At 43.8% G+C, this 16,482-nt stretch overlaps 1 protein-coding gene across 4 annotated transcripts in view; it reads left to right on the plus strand.

Annotated features, from left to right (window-relative positions):
• The window catches only part of STARD13 (StAR related lipid transfer domain containing 13), a 325,192-nt gene extending 312,072 nt beyond the window's left edge, over positions 1 to 13,120 (plus strand). For 3 of the 4 annotated variants that reach the window (XM_068418853.1, XM_068418871.1, XM_068418861.1), the window contains 6 exons: positions 1,552 to 1,759; positions 2,679 to 2,793; positions 3,562 to 3,783; positions 6,382 to 6,599; positions 9,642 to 9,818; positions 10,195 to 13,120. In XM_068418853.1, coding sequence (XP_068274954.1) covers positions 1,552 to 1,759; positions 2,679 to 2,793; positions 3,562 to 3,783; positions 6,382 to 6,599; positions 9,642 to 9,818; positions 10,195 to 10,312 — 1,058 coding nt within the window. In that variant the 3' untranslated portion in view covers positions 10,313 to 13,120. The remainder of the gene's footprint in view (positions 1 to 1,551; positions 1,760 to 2,678; positions 2,794 to 3,561; positions 3,784 to 6,381; positions 6,600 to 9,641; positions 9,819 to 10,194) is intronic. The other variant, XM_068418877.1, reaches the window with a different exon arrangement.
• The last annotated feature ends 3,362 nt before the right edge of the window (positions 13,121 to 16,482 follow it).

Below are 16,482 nucleotides of genomic sequence, written 5' to 3' on the forward strand. Positions count from 1 at the left end.
ACAGTGAAACATTGCTACCAGCCAACAAAAAAATGCTGTAAAAAGGGGCATGGGCTGACTCTGTTACCTGACATGGTGCTGCAGTGGGAAGTCGGAAGAACTCTGTGCACTGATTGAAGGGGAAAAAAAGTGCTAGGAAAGATTTTCTTGAACTGCACCAGTTCTTTAGATGATTTCAGAAAGACTTGAGGATGGGTCTGTTTAAACCAAGGTGGGAACAGGAAAAGATGGGCTCTGTAGACACTGAAGACCAACATTTGGATTAAGAATGAGTAGCAGTGGGGTTTTTCTCCATGTGACCAACAACAAATACATTTTTCTGTTCTAGACAGTACTGACAAAACTCCTTTCACGGAGAGAAAAATGTTGAAAATTGCTGGGATACCAATTGTATTTCATAATGTCTGCAATTAAATAAATCTGTAGCTGGGAGTTTTTCTTTCCCTTCATCCTGTTTAACAAATTATTAATGTGAAGTTAGAAAGGATTTTTCCTCTCTTAGTATATTGGCAAGGGATTTCTGATTTTCTGGGACTTGCTGAACAACTTTTTTTTATATATCCGGGACCTTTTTCATATATCCAGAATGGTTTGATTTCCTGTAACACAGAGGACTGGGGATGAGATGATCAGTGTAGTAGTCTATATGGCATAGCATTGATGAAACTTTCTCCGTTTCCCTAAAAACCTCAGTTACCTAATGCTTACCTATGACTTGAAGGGCTGGCCAGTCTTCTTCTGTATGCATCAGACCTACCAGCACAACAGTAGAGGTGAGGGAGTACCAGGAGGCTGTCTGGGGAGCATTGCATTGATTTAGCAAAGGCTCCTCTGACTTCTCAGAAAGACCTGGCTTGCCACTTCTAGAAAGTTGGAAGTATTGGGCTGTGTTCAGTTTGACATTTATGTCTGAAAGCTTTTAATATAAAGTGCTTGTACAAGGCTAGCAGGCAGAGCTTAAAAGCTGACTGTTCCCTCTGGTGTAAATCTGTTTTTGTTCTTCTTGCATTCAATTATATTGAGTGTATGTAATACCAAGAGGAGAGCTCTAAGTCCAGACTGAGAAAACTTATGGTAGTTTTAGAAATTAATCTGTCTGAGGTGCTATTTAAGCATATCCATTACCGCTTTCATTAAACTCTTTTACGGTTTAGGACACAAGTGTAAGTACTTTCCCGGAGCTTCCCTAACACTTTTGAACTGTCTTCCCAGGGGACAAAAGAAACCTGAAAAATACCATTTAAAGGTATGAGTACTGAGTACTACTCTCCCTTCATAAACTTGAAATGAAGTTCAGTCTCTTTCTTGGGGAACAGTCTTTCAAACGAACAGAGAAATCTCATACACCAGCTAGGCAAGCTGTGCTTGATGGAGGAGCAAATACCACAGCCCTCCAACAACCAGCTGGTCTTCAGCCCTTCATCCCCTGTCATCTGCCTCTCCAGAAAGACATTCCCAGGGTGTGAATGCCTGTGCTAACTCTATCTTGTTCCTGGCTCCTTATCTGATCTTACAATTGACCCCCCCTGAATGTCACTTGCTTTTCCTCAGACGTCCCCAAGGAGCAGCGTCTGCAGGCGGTGCAGGCAGCCATCATGCTGATGTCCGATGAGAACCGAGAGGTTCTGCAGACTCTGCTGTGCTTCCTGAGTGACGTCACCTCTGTGGAGGAGAATCAGATGACCCCTATGAACGTAGCTGTTTGTCTGGCCCCTTCCCTCTTCCACCTCAATATAGTGAAGAAAGAAAGCTCACCGAGGTAAGTTTCCTCTCAACACTATAAATAGTCATATCCTTAATACAAGATGATGCTTTCAGTGTTTCTAAAGGTGTGAAGGATAAAATTTGGATCCAAAGCATCTGCTTTCCAGCACACGTTGCACAGGGCATGGCTTCAATGAGAGGGGAAAGCCCACGCTGCAGAGCCAGAAGCACACTTGCACATGCACAGAAGGCATTTTCACAAGCCCAGCGGGCATTTCTGGCTGTCTGTTGTGAATGTGCAGTGCCTGCCTTCCATTCGAAATTTTAATGGGGCACTAGTGAGTTTTGCATAAGTAACGTTGGCTTCCATGAAGGGAAACGGCTTGATTTTGCTCTGGTTGAAGTCAAAGATAGACCATGTTTTAAAGGATTTTAATAAATAGTGGTTATTCACTCTGTATTTTCTGGCTACATTCTGCCACTTGGGAGACTGAGTTTATTTCAGGCCACATTAAGATGATGTGTAACATGGTGAGTATAGACTAAACAGGGCATAGACCCTGCTAAACATTAGTGGTCCCGATTTGATGTCCCTTCTGCCTTTTTTTTTTCCCATCTGGTTCAGAATACACTGAGATTCATGGTCGTGTACATGTATAACCAGTATCTGAGCAAGTGCTTTAAGCAGTAATAACATAAAACACTGTACATCATGTCTGTTGGAAGTCCATTCCAAAATGTACAACATCTAATGTGGGACATACCTCACCTTTCCTGCTTTTTACCTTTGGCTCAACAATATGTTAGGTAAACATTTTTCTTTTAAAAAAGGCCCAACAGTCTGAGCAATCTTTGTGATAAATAAAAACTAAAGATAGGCTTTTCTCTCTGGTGTTCTGAACATCCTGCTGCTGTTTGCTTTCATATTAAAAAGATTCAGCTCTTTTTACCTGAGACACTGAATTCAATTACAGAGTAATACAGAAAAAATATGCAACAGGGAAGCCAGATCAGAAGGACCTCAGTGAAAACCTGGCAGCTACTCAGGGACTGGCTCACATGATAATGGAATGCAACAAACTTTTTGAGGTGAGTGAGACTCAAACGGCATTATTCATGGCTGTATAATGCAGCATCCTTTGAAGTATTTATGTTTATCCTTACATTTTCTGTCTTGTATTAGCTCGGAGATTGATGGTGTCTCACTTATTTGTAAACTTGCTCCATCTAAAGTTTATTTATCGCATTTCTTTATGACTGTTCCCTTCTAGCATTCAAAGGCGCAACTATTAAAAATGCAGGGTAATTAATCTGGCAGTTTTCAACCCAAACTATCGGATTAGGAAATTTTAGACTGATTAAAATAAAAATCTGCTGGTTTAACATTTCATATTATTATAATTCTTTTAGCACCTCAATTAAAACTTATTAATCTCAAAAAGAAGAGCCAATACACTTTATTTCTCTGTGTCATGCAATAAAGTTAAAATTACATAGGGAGATGCAGTCTCCCTGCATCTTTCACTGCAGATGGAGAGATAATGCTCATATCCCCCTTCCCCAGAAGCACAAGGCAACATTTCTGAGGGCTAGAGGAATAACATAGGTGTGTTGACATACACTTGATCAGTCTAATAGGGTTCTGCATGAGTAGTGCTATTCTGAACCATGGACTGTTTCATTATATTACTTTGATTTCTCATCTTGCATAAGAAGCAATAGGTATCCATTTTAGAGATCCTAGGCTCATTGCAATTGGATGCTGAATGGTCCATCAGCCTAGAAACACATTGCCTTAAGGACAAGTTCTCAGCAGGAGGTTTTTCCTGTGTGTTTTCCCTCCCTTCTGTGGCACAGGTCCCGCAAGAGATGATCACCCAGTCCCGAAACTCCTATGTCGACGCAGAAGTGCATTCTCCCACCCTGGACGAGCTTGGGAAGCAAGTGGATGAGGAAGGAGGGAACTATCAGATGTACCTGGAAAGTCTCATGCGGAATCTCCAGAAAGAAGCCAAAGAGAAATTCAAAGGATGGGTCACATGTTCCAGTATAGAGAACACAGAACTCGCCTACAAAAAGGTAATTTGGGGAGACGTGGAAGAAGCAGTAAAGAAACCAAAACAAAATACAGCCTAGCTATGGGACACCCTGACTTGTTGCATGGCTAAATACATACCCTTCTGTCTGGTGAGGCACATGATTTTTTTTAAAAGACTACTACAAGTAGTTAAAAATGTAGTATAATAGTGATTCAAGTATGAGATTGCAGGAAAAGTCACACAAAGCAAGCCAAGGTCTCCAAAATGGATAAAGTAAGTTATACAGCAAACAATGCAACAAGAGAACAAGCTGAGACTTCAAACAACAGATAATACTACCTGGGTAAGCTCTTTGACTGGGGGACAGGCAAAGTTTCTGATGATCTCCTGTTGTTTGCCAGCAGTTTGGAGAACACAGCCAGAACATAGGTATTAAAAACCTCTTCAGGCTGCTCACTGCTTTACTTAGCCAGGCCAGCCATATGGCCAGTTTTATCCCTGATCTTCTTGTCCTTGTTTCCAGTGGATTTTTGATACCTGCAACTTTCATCAAAATTTCTGAAGCTGTTCCAGGCTCCATCACTTCTGCAGGGAAAGCCAGACTGCTGCAGCCAGGAGGAGGGTGCTGCAGGGTCCTTGCAGGCAGTGGAGTTCAGGGCTGCTGGAAATGCAATGGCAAAACAGAGGTCTGCAAACCAGCGGCAGCTAGCAAGAGAAGGGGATGGATTAGGAGTAGGTGACAGTAGTTAGGTAGGGTAAGGGTACTGGGAGGCGTATGGGATGTGGATGGTGAGGGGGCAAGGGGTCTTAGGGGCCAGAGGCAGCATTACCCTTATTTGGGCAGTTGCAACCCCTCTGTTAGGGGAAAGAAATCACAGTTACTCCGGTTTGTAGCCAGCTTCTGTGAGTGACCTCTCCAGGGAGGGACTGCAGGAGGTTGGGGAGGGAGTAACAGGGCTCAGGTGGGAGTAGGATGTGGGGGAGGGAGTGAATAGGGGCATGCACAGGTCTGGGGTCAAGGGCATGTGAGACTACAGAGGGGATTGGGAGCCCCTGGGGCTCTAGGGCAGGAGGACTGGGGAACTGAGAGCTTTGGGGAGAAGCAATTATAGCAACATAAAATAATTTAAGGTGGGAGGGGTGGAAGGTGGATTTCTGGGGACACCATCCTGGGTCTGTGGGAGGTGCTGGAGGTTTCTGGTGCACTAGCATTGGTATGTGAGGATGCCAGGGTAGGGAGGGGTTAGAAAAGCAGGGCTTGCAAGATCCAGTGCTTACAGTTAACCTGTTTGCTGCCTGAAATATGACATCCCTAAAACCATGCAGAAATGCTGTATGTGTGGAATTTAGGATATTCATCTTTGACGTATGTCATGGTTTAACTCCGGCCAGCAACTAAGCCCCACACAGCCTCTTGCTCACTGCCCACCCCAGTGGGATGGGCGAGAATCAGAAGAGTAAAAGTGAGAAAACTCGTGCGCTGAGATAAAGGCAGTTTAATAGGTAAAGCAAAAGCCATGCACGCAAGCAAAGCAAAATAAGGAATTCAGTCAGTGCTTCCCATTGGCAGGCAGGTGTTCAGCCATCTCCAGGACCGCAGGGCTCCATTGCGCATAACAGTTACTTGGAAAGACAAAACACCATAAAACTGAATGTCCCCCCCTTCTTTTTTCTCCCCTCCAGCTTTATATGCTGAGTATGACAACATATGGTGTGGAATATCCCTTTGGTCAGCTGGGGTCAGCTGTCCCAGCTGCGTCCCCTCCCAGCTCCTTGTGCACCCCCAGCCCACTCACTGGTGGGGTGGTGTGAGAAGCAGCAAAGGCCTTGACTCTGTGTAAGCGCTGCTCAGCCATAACGAAAACATCCCTGTGTTATCAACACTGTTTTCAGCACAAATCCAGAACATAGCCCATACCAGCTACTATGAAGGAAATTAACTCTATCCCAGTCCAAACCAGCACAACGTGTCCTAGCGCTTTCTGCTCCCCTTATTGCATGCTGTGGAGGTGTCACAAGGAAGAGGCCTTGAGCGAGGGAGAGTTAGCAAGCAGTTTGTGAGTTCCTTCTCTGAAAGACATTTTCCCAACACTTCCCTTGTGGGTGTTTTGAGGAGCAAACATCTGTGTATCTGACACATAAGTGAATCAACATGTGTTCTGCTCTTCCACCAATTAACCAGGAGTGTTAATTGACCCTTAGTCCCAGCTAGTGCATCAGATTGACAAAGGTGGTAGCTTTATTGCAGCCCAGGGTTTCGGATCCTCCTTTCATCTGTTTTTACTTCTACACTCACATAGTCTTCATTACACTTAGGATGCTTGGGGTTGACAAAGTGTCTGTCACACCAGAAATAATACAGCAGCTCCACTGGCACTATGGGAACTGGTCCAGATACACACTGATATGAGAGCAGAAGTGATGTATCACTTCAGGTTTCCATCCAGGACTAGTATGCATATGTTTTCACATACAGAAGAGCAGCAGCAATAGCAATAATTGTAAAGATTAGCAGGGAAATATGAATACTTTTAAGCTGAAGTCAGATGCCCATAACAAGTTTTTGTCCTCAGTGATCCTCTGCTGAACATATGCATATAGATCACAGGGTTTTCCATTCTTTGTTACTTTACTCCAGGTTGGGGATGGGAACCCCTTAAGGCTTTGGAAAGCCTCAGTGGAAGTTGAAGCCCCTCCATCAGTTGTCCTGAACCGAGTGCTGAGAGAACGTCACCTCTGGGATGAGGACTTCTTGCAGTGGAAGGTGGTAGAGACCCTGGACAAGCAGACAGAAGTTTACCAGTATGTTTTGAACAGCATGGCTCCTCATCCCGTCCGAGATTTTGTTGTTCTAAGGTAAGCTAAGGGCAATTCTCCAGTACCTTTGCTTCGTGCAGTGCATACAAGGAAGACCTGGTATTATCTCAGCCTTCGCATCTGTATGATTGTGCTTCGAGAACTCTACTTCTGGGCAGCAGCACTGATTTCTCAAACTGAATTAAAACTGTACACCTAGAGCATGCTGACCTTTTCTCTGGTGTAATTTGAGCAGCACATACTCCTGAGGCCATAAATATCATTTATTCCTTAGAACAGATGTCTGATAATAGCTGCTGTTCTCTCTTAGATTTGTTTGTTGTCAAAACAGAACAAATAGAACCCAGTTGTTTTTTACACTGCTTTTGCTGTTCTCCTGGGAATGTTTGATGTTTAAGAGCCAAATGTTTAGTAGAGAAGATAGTGATGCTTTTAAGCTAAGATTGTTATACAGTGTCTATATAAGTTGTTATTTTAGATGTGCAGTTGGAGAAATGCTAACCGATAAAAATCCTAGTGTGGTAATGAACACAAAGAGGCAGTAGATAGGTATTCTGACAGGGGATGACATCTCTCAAATAAATGTATATCTGTGTATCAATATTCTAAATTGAGTCCCAGTTCTGCCATTGTCTGTCTGCCCATACAGAACAGACAAAAAAATTCCTCTTACGCACCTTCTGCCTTTGAAATCCTGGCCCTTTGCTTGCTAGGAGCTATTGTGGAGCTGCTGACGTATTTCACTTACAGGGTCAGTCCTACAGTTATTTATTTCAGGATGATTTTGTACATTCCTATTCTTGGTCTCTGCTTTCTTTGATTGAAATGATGTGCCAGAGAAATACTAAGGAGTTTTGACAAAGGAAATAGTCCAGTGAGTCAGAATTGTATTAGAGGGAACAAAGATTGAAGGAAAAAAGATTAGTCCAATGAAAAATAATTATAATAGTACATCCCTTCTGTGAACTTTAGTATTCTCTTAGAGAATGACAGTATGCAGATATTGTTGGCATAAGGGAAGAATTATTGGAACTCTTAGGGGAATATTTAAAAAAAATATTTTATTTAAGTTCTTTATAATGTTAAAACACCACTCCCCCCATTACTCTATTTCCTTTGCCTTCCCACAGTATACTGGGCTAAATTAATTATTTTATAATTATTTTTCTCAAATAATATTATTGACTTAAACCAGTGATAAATCTGGCCCTCTGCATAGCACCAAGAAGATTGCCTGGGAGCAGTGGGGAGGTTTTGATTACTGTAATTCTGTCCTCTTATTTGCCACTTAGTTCACTATTAGGTTTCACGGTAGTTTATGTTCTTTAAAGACCTGCTGTGCAGTCACATCAGTTAAAGAAAAATCTTGCCATTGAGTTCTCATTCTTTTCACTAACCCAGGCAGAATGACCCCCAAGGACTGAAATACATATCATAAAACTGAATCCTGATGGGTTTTTAAGGGCTGAAGACAGCCATCAGGCAGATCTGTCAGATTCTGTTGTTTGTCTCTTGATTTGTATCATTAAGTCTAGAGCAAGGTTAGGCAGCAATATTGCAGTCAATTTGATACCTTATGATTGGTGGGAAGTGAACAGTGAAATTATAATTCACCTCTGGAGATATGAATTAATATATTTTAACGGACAGCAATTTTACCCTTCCCAATCAAACTTTTGGCTGTGAAAGAATAAACTTCGCTGTTCTTTTTTTTTCAATTTGACAGTCATAACAAGGGGATTAGGCTCCCTTGAGAAGACTCTAATGGTAAGAGGATAGGGGCAATGTTTCATATGCCTGGGATCTGACGCAGCTCTCAGCTGCCCTGCACAGGCATCGCTTTTCATTAAAGATTCCTCAAATGTTTAATGTTCGTTAAGTATCACAGCGTCTCTGTGAGTTAGGTGCCATGCCCATTTTTTACTACTGTAAGATATTTAGAGAAGTACAGAAACTGGCCTAAATCTGTATAACCAGGAATAGGAATCTTAAGTCTTCTGCAGTCTCTGGGATTCCACTTCACAAATGGCCCAAGGAAGTGCCATGTATTTACGAAAACAATACGGTCACATCTAAGCACTGTGCAGGCATTCACAGTAGATGGTTCAGCATTTCACAGTAGATCTGAGGTGGAATTTCCTACTCTCCATGTGTTTCATCTGCCGAGATAGCTCATCATTTTTATTAATGCACAGACACGTGTAAAACCTTCTGAAGTCAGTATCTTCTAAGAAAAATGCAGAATGTTAAAATTATCTGCTGAAGTCCAAACTTCAAGGGTCCTTGAAAACATCTTACATGCTAAAACATGATACTTCTCAAGGTAGCATAATCCCTGTCTCAGACAGTCCATGGCAAAGTGATGCACATTACACAACACAGTGGGAATTTCTCATTTCTTCCCACAGCATAGGAAAGAGCATAGACCTGTCCTGTGAGATTCAAGGCAGATGATGAGAAAGATGTGAGACACCAGAATATGTAGAGAATGCTTACAGGACAAGAAAAAAATGTTAAGTATTGAAGTCTAGGTCTCCTCAACTTGGTGGAAAACTTCTGCAGCATTTAAGAGAGGCTAAAAACTTGGGAGAGGGAGAAAAATGAAAGGAGATTTTAATTAAGATGCCCTTGAAACATGTTCTGGACGTTTCAGAAGTCAGTGTGGGTAGTAGTGAGGATTTCTGCTGTGCTAAACTGCATCTGTTGTTCTGTAACTCTGCATGGGTGCAATGCAACATTTCAGCCTTTGCTGGATGGCTTATGCTCACTTTATCTCCTTTCCAAAACTTCTCTCTGTCTGCAAAAGGTTGTATCATGCCCTGTTTTACAAAATGCTCATGTGGAGAAGTAAAACTTCTCCACCTGGAGCCTGCAGCAATGTAGATAGGTGGCCATTCCACATCATGGTCAGACTCCCAACTGGGGAACACGAAACTCCTCCAGGGACTCCTAGGACAGTCCAGTGGCATTGAAGGCAACAACAAGGATAGACAGACAAGCAAACTGTAACTTTAAATCTGGTTCTTACTCATGTGCCCAAAACTTTACTAAAGTGATTCCATCTTGAATGTGTTGTTGCAGGACATGGAGGACGGATTTGCCAAAGGGCATGTCCATGCTGGTTGCCATCTCTGTGGAGCACGAAGAGGCTCCTCTTATGGGAGCTGTGCGAGCCATCGTGATGGACTCTCAGTACTTGATAGAGCCATGTGGCTCAGGAAAGGCCAGGCTGACCCACATCTGCAGAACTGACCTAAAGTAAGTATCCCACCTGCAAAAAGCAGATGTCCATTCAGCAGGGCAAAGACCTTCAGCTCAGGGAGGGGAGATGTTGGGAACAGAGGACATGGTCAACGTAGCTTTGCTGCTTTGGAGTCTCCCTGCAGTCTTTTCTATCCACCAAGCTCATTTCTCTGCTCAGCGTCTACCGCTGTTATGATGTGATCATAGAAATAAAATCTGCTTATTTGATTACTGCAAGGGAGAACTTCAGAGTACACTTACAATGACAAGTATTTGAAGTCCCCACCACCACTGTGGCCAGCAGGGAGTAGGAAGCATGGCAAACCTGTTCCTGCGGGGCATATTTCTCGAGTATTTGAGTTTCTCAACAATTCTCTTTCCATTTCTTCAGAGGACATTCCCCAGAGTGGTACAACAAAGGCTTTGGACATCTGTGTGCAGCAGAAGTTGCCAGGATCAGAAACTCATTTCAGCCTTTGATTGCCGAGGGACCAGAAACGAAAATCTGAGGAAGTGTTCCTGGGAGCGTGTGAGCATAAATCAGGGTCTGGCAGGGAACAGGGATACTGAAAGCAGAGATCTTATTTAAGCTGCAGAAATCTTACCAGACCTGGGTCTGTACAAAGGTGAAAGAGGAATTTTATAGGAAAGTTCTTTTATTCTGGAGACTTCACCTCCCCCTGCCACATCTGTTCTGTATTAATTTCAATTATTGAAGTAAACATTTCTTCAGAGAGCTTTTATCATTGTTACTTTAAAATCAGACTATTGCCATTACTTGTGTGTTGCATAACTCTGGTATTTAAAGGCTTCCAAGAAGCATATTTTAATTGTAAATAAATTGTGTACAGTATGTATATATTTATCTATATTATATCTATATATATGTATATGTATAAATTAATTATTTTGTATATAACTCAGTGCAAATCACTTGCATCAGTTGGACCTTAAATGAATCTGTCACTTGTTTCTCAGTGTGTCACTGCTACATAAGCTGTGTTTGCTATTATCACAGGGCTACCAGACATAATCCGTGTGATAACAGAAACGCCTGTTCTCAAATATGTTTCGTGTTTGTGTATGCTATGAGAAGGTACCTAGAAACAGATGTAGGAAGAATTAAAAGAACTAAGGAGGAGGGAGGCTGCTGTATGTTTAAAAATAATGAGGAGTGGATCAGTTTCACCAAATAAAATACATGGAAATGTATCTGAGATAGACATTTTGAAGGCCATTTGTATTCAGCTGCAGGAGGTTTGTGACTGTTAGTACAAGGTGTTGAAAGCTTACCTATCACCTTAATTAATGGTGTATCTGCCACTAGAGAACCTCACTATGTGCAGTGTTCAACGTAACTGCTCATTCTTGGAGAGTACAAGATAACGCTGTGTGTACTGAGGTGTCTGAGATCAGACCAGTAAGTTATTAAGCTGTAAATCTTTTTTTTTTTTTTTTAGCATTTTGTCTAGGTTCTGAGGAAGTGTTCCTGTGTTGTTCTTTCCTTCTCCCATAGAGATGGCTAATTGTTAAGAAACTCCAAAGCAGATTTTCCACATCCAGTGGGCACAAAGATGTGCAGATGAACACCATGCCTTTTAATATTCTTACTATACAAATAACTAAACTTTATTTAAGCTTTTAAACACATCTTGGAGATTTAAAAGACTAAATGCAGACTATGCTTGGAAAGATTGCTTTTATAGTAACAGCAAGCGTTTTCATATTATATTGCACTGATCTGCATGATCCTGCCTCTGTAGGCATTGGTGGGAGCAGGATTAGCCCCTGACTATGAGGAGTAGGAGCCATTTAAGCCTATTCTATCATTTCATTTTCAGGGACCTATTATTTTGCTAATGGAAGAATGCTTTAAAAATAATAATGATAATTTGTCGACGTTACCTTTGAGGCAGGGTTCCGTTTTGTTTTTAACTAACCTAAGACCAAAAATGATATTACATCTATGATTCAATAAGAATGTACAAGCCTGTTAATACTGTTCTTCATTAATTGCATTTGTTCACCTTGACTTTATTTATTGCTGCATAAACCAGCTGAGTCGTTCCTAGCCAGTGTTTTAGCTCAGTCCTTCCAACAAAATCCACTAAGATTTAGTAGGAGGTCAATTAAGTGGGATACATTTCCTACACGAAGCTACAGTTTTGTGCCCTGATTCAGTGAACGGGGAAGTCTCTTCAAAGCCAGTGCTTTGAATCTGCTCCAGGTATGGGGACTGTGGGGTGGACCATGTGTGGTCTTTGATAGCTGCTAGAGCATGGTCCCACATGCCATCATGCACATGCATAAGGGCTGTGCTGGTGGGAGACAGCCCTGCAATCTGGTGGGAGCTTGGGGTGGACAGGGGCAGGGTGACTCAGCATGGTTTCCCTGTGGAGAAGCAGGACCCCAAAAAGGTCACTGTTGTCTTCTCCCACGAGCTGTTTCACCCACGTTTTATTGTGCAACTCATAGGATCATGGAGGTTGGCTGCCCATGAGCTTCAGCCTTGAGATTATAGCCAACAACAGTTGCAATGTGCAACTATTCCATGTTTTTAAGTCTTAAAGACAGGGGAGCGCTCACACCCTTACATGGCCATGTTGAGGTATGGCAGTCACCTGCCAGCTGCAAGGCACCACCACTGCCCAGGTCCAGCCTTCCCGGGAGCAAGCTGTGGCTTGCAAGCTGGTGGGGCAAGGCCAGTCCCCCAGTTCCATCAGGACTGCCATCCCAGAAAGCGGCACCTCCTCCCCAAATGCCTGTAGCCATGGCAGCAGGTTTTGTGCCAGCTGTTTTCCAAAACACAAGCAATTAGAGCACTTCTCCTATGTTAGTTTGCATAAATGAATACAATAGGGCTTCAGTATTAATGGGCGCAGAATTTTTCTGTCCCTGGGAATGGCAGTTGTCTGACAGTAAATAATTTCTTAAGGAAATGAAGGGGAAACCTGGACAGTGATTTTATCCTGTCTGACAAGCTCAGCTGGAAGGGGCCCTGTGCCACCTGCCACTGTGAGCAAGGTAGGGTTGTCCTCCTACCCTTGGAGAAGCTCTGTCATGTGCTTCTGGCATTTCTAAGCCACGTATAAATGAAATAATAAGTTTTCTTTAAAATGCACATTATGCCATGTCTACCATTCAGCTACCACAGTATTTTGTATTGTTACATTGCCATTGAGAATACATTATGATAATTGCATTTTTAAATGTTATACTCATATCAATACCTCATCTTTTTACCTCATCTCTTGGTATCAGTCATTAGTTGTAAATAAATAATGGCAGAGTTGAATAAATTTGCATACACTAAAGAATCACATTTCCTTTGTGCGCTCATTTCATCCATTGGCACAAGAAACACAGTACGTTTAAGCCCTTGCTTTTTTTATTGAAACCCGCTGTACACTAAACTGGTCTGATATGGGACTTCAACAATGATTTTAGGCTCAAATGATACTGTTCTCCATGATAGTTATCCTATACTGTCCTTAAGTATACAAGAGCTTCATGGCAAAGATTTTGTTTTCACAAGAAGCCATTAAGCTAGAATGGCTGGCTTGAGAAAGGTAAACACAGGTCCTCAGCAGTGTTGAGGCCCCTGACTCCCACTGAATTCAGCCATGTTTCTGCATCTATGTTCTTGTCAATAATCTAAGTCTAGGTTCATAAGAGTAACTGTGGAGCTGGGACGCTGAATGTTCACATTATCAGACTTCAGCCATCTCAAATCCATCAAGCCACTGCAAAAGAGAAAAAGATACACCAGAATAGTGATTTGTGTGGTTTGTCTTACACATATCTACAGAGGGAATAAATGTCCCTTTGGATGGGCCTATATCTCTCCAACTCTCTCTTGAATTATCAAAAGCAGCAGAGTCTCAGAAAACAGGATGCTGAGCAGGGAGGCAGCTATGAGAGACCATCTAGGAGTGGATAAGCCTTTATGTCCCACCATTCAGGGAAAGCTCAGTAGTCAACTTTGGACTGAAAGGAAGCAGAGATGGTCAGCTGTGTAAGTCCGTCCTTTCTTGCAAAAGAAAGTATAATATGTGGTGCACTCTCATTCCCATCTCTCCCTCCCACCCACCTGCAGCAATGTCAGGGAAAACAGACTGCTGTCTTAACCCTAAGAGCACTGATGTTTCAGCTCCTGGTATGTGCAGTCTTTATAATGTTGAATTCTTGGGTATCCATCCTCTCTATAATGCCTTGCAGGAGTCAGCAGCAAGGCATCCCTCTGTTTGATGCAGTTGCTCTGCAGAATCAGTGTCAGCCTTGGAGGATCTCGGCATGCCTAAGAGATGTTGCTCTTTGAAATGGCAGGTAGTTGTTAGATGAGAGCACAGGCTGAACATACTGAATATTTATAAGAGATGGAAATATTGGAAGAAATATCCAGAAGACTGCTGGAGCCTGCAAATCAAACAGGAGAGGATGAAAACTGATATTGTCAGTCCAGCTCAATAGTGACATGGAAGAGCTGGGGAGCAAACACAGACCTTCCCAGACAGAAAGTAGCACTTAAATGGCATGACCAACTCACAGTCCCTTGGGGATTTAGCATGGGCATGTCATGCTCTCCTTGCCAGATGTATGTTCGTCACAGCTGCACAAGGGCTTCATTTGGCTGGGTGCTAGGCCAGGCAGACCGTGTTGTTACAACTGCAGTTGCACATCGTGGTCTGCCAGGACCAGGAATAAGGGCATCAAAGTTCAGATTCAGAACAAGGTGGGTGTTTGGACTTCATTAAAATGTACAATTTAAATTGTGAGGCATCTCGTTCCCATACCCTCAACATCATGGGTCCCTCAGCTGTACTACGTAGAAAGCCAAGATTTTCCCCCAAAGTAGTAACGGATGCACAGCAGATCCCACCTAGCGCTGTGTGACTGTAGACTGTCCTGCGTCATTGTGCAAGAAACTCAGCTCAGCAAACACAAGGGTACGTGGAACTCAAGGGCTAATGCAGAGCAGAGCAATGGGTCTGGGTTAACGAGTAAACGACAAGGAAAACATTACAACACTGCAGACAACTATTTGCCTGTCTTTTATAGGCTGATGTTGGGGAGGTCTCACACACTCCCAGATACTCTCCCCCATCCACAACAGGACCCAGACACCAGTGACTCTTTATGCCTCTCATGAAGGCTCGCATCTCTTGCATAAAAAGTAACCTGGACACTGATCTCCTTCCACCCCTTTGACTCTGAAATGAGGATCTCTATCCCACTACCTCACTACTGACCTCCCACAGGTAGCTATTTTCCCCTGCTCTCTTCTGCTGTCTAAGCCCAGCTCTTGAGCCCAGGATGCCCTCTTCCCTGCTCAGCCCCTGCATGCCTGTCTGCAGGCTGCTCCAGCCTGTGCCCATCTCGTCCAGCCTTGGCACGCTGCTGCATCCTGGCCCTGGGTGGCACAGGAGGCCACAGGGTTCAGCCTTCAGGGCAGGGTGATCATGGTCAACCGGTCAATGGTCCCAGCCCCAACTATAACAGGAGAGAGTCAGGCACTGCCAGCCTGCCAGGGCTCAGGTCTGCAAATGTCCTGTGCCCCACACTAGGGACAGAACTCCAGGGTGAAGAGAGAGTATTTCTGCTTGTCTACTCCAAGAAGGCAGGAAGGCAAGAGCAGGAAAACAACCAAGAGCCTGTACCACCACACAGGTGCTCCTCAGTTCCACCGTGATGACAAGTGGGGGCCTTCGATCCTTTCCCAGGGGGGTGCGTGTCTGGCAAGATGGGGAGGTTAATGGTAGCCGTGGTTTGAATGCAGTGAACTGCTCTTTACCTTGAGCAGAGGTTTGAACCACAGCGTGAAGTTCATTGGCACAGTTTGCAAGGAGACAGGATGGGGTCCCAGCTGTGACTGCGCTTTAATGAGAAAACATCTCTTTCTGCAGCAAGAGCTTCTGCTCCAGCAGCAGACTGGGGCCCTGCTCGGCCAGAGCAGCTGCATGGAGCTCCGCTGGCAGCCAGCTGGAGGATTACGGCTTATTTCTTAATCAAAATACTCGATTCTGCAAAAGGGCACTAGGGAAACTCAGCCTAAAACTGCAGGCTCTGCTCTTTCTCTTTCACCTGCCCGGAGCAGCTCCGAGACAGACACATGGCTGAGCCACAGGGCCAGCACTTGCTACAGTGAGGATTTGCAACAGCTTGCGATTTATGGGAGCAAATTAGCCGCAGGGCCATCTGTCCCCCCCAGATCACTCCTGGCCCGCTCCTTGCTGGAATGACTCCTTTTCCTTGAGAGGATGCATATCGAATTACTTACTTTTTTTTTTTAAATTAAATAAATGTGAGAACCACAGGTGGCAGAGCAGAGGACAGTAACCCTCTCAGCAGCATCTGCTGACCAGCAGTGCCCCACCACGTGTGCAGAACAGATACCAGCTGGGTGCCTGCCTGCAGCCTGACCCCAGACCCGAGCAGGGCAGCAGCCCGAGGTCTGCCAGCCCGCTCGGCCGCCCCGCTGCTCCTCACCAACTCCAGACGGGATTGGTCTTCACAGTGGTAGGACCAGAAGCACCACCAGAATCTGGTCTGGCTTGACTACAAACAGTGAGTCCTTTTTCCCCCCAGGCTCTTTCAGTTTAGAGACTTGCCACAGGGCCATCTGAAAGCGAGGAGCACGTTTATCAACACCAAACACCCATCCATGTGCCACACTGCTGAC

This window comes from Nyctibius grandis, chromosome 2 (assembly GCF_013368605.1).
Source record: "Nyctibius grandis isolate bNycGra1 chromosome 2, bNycGra1.pri, whole genome shotgun sequence".
Taxonomy (NCBI): domain Eukaryota; kingdom Metazoa; phylum Chordata; class Aves; order Nyctibiiformes; family Nyctibiidae; genus Nyctibius; species Nyctibius grandis.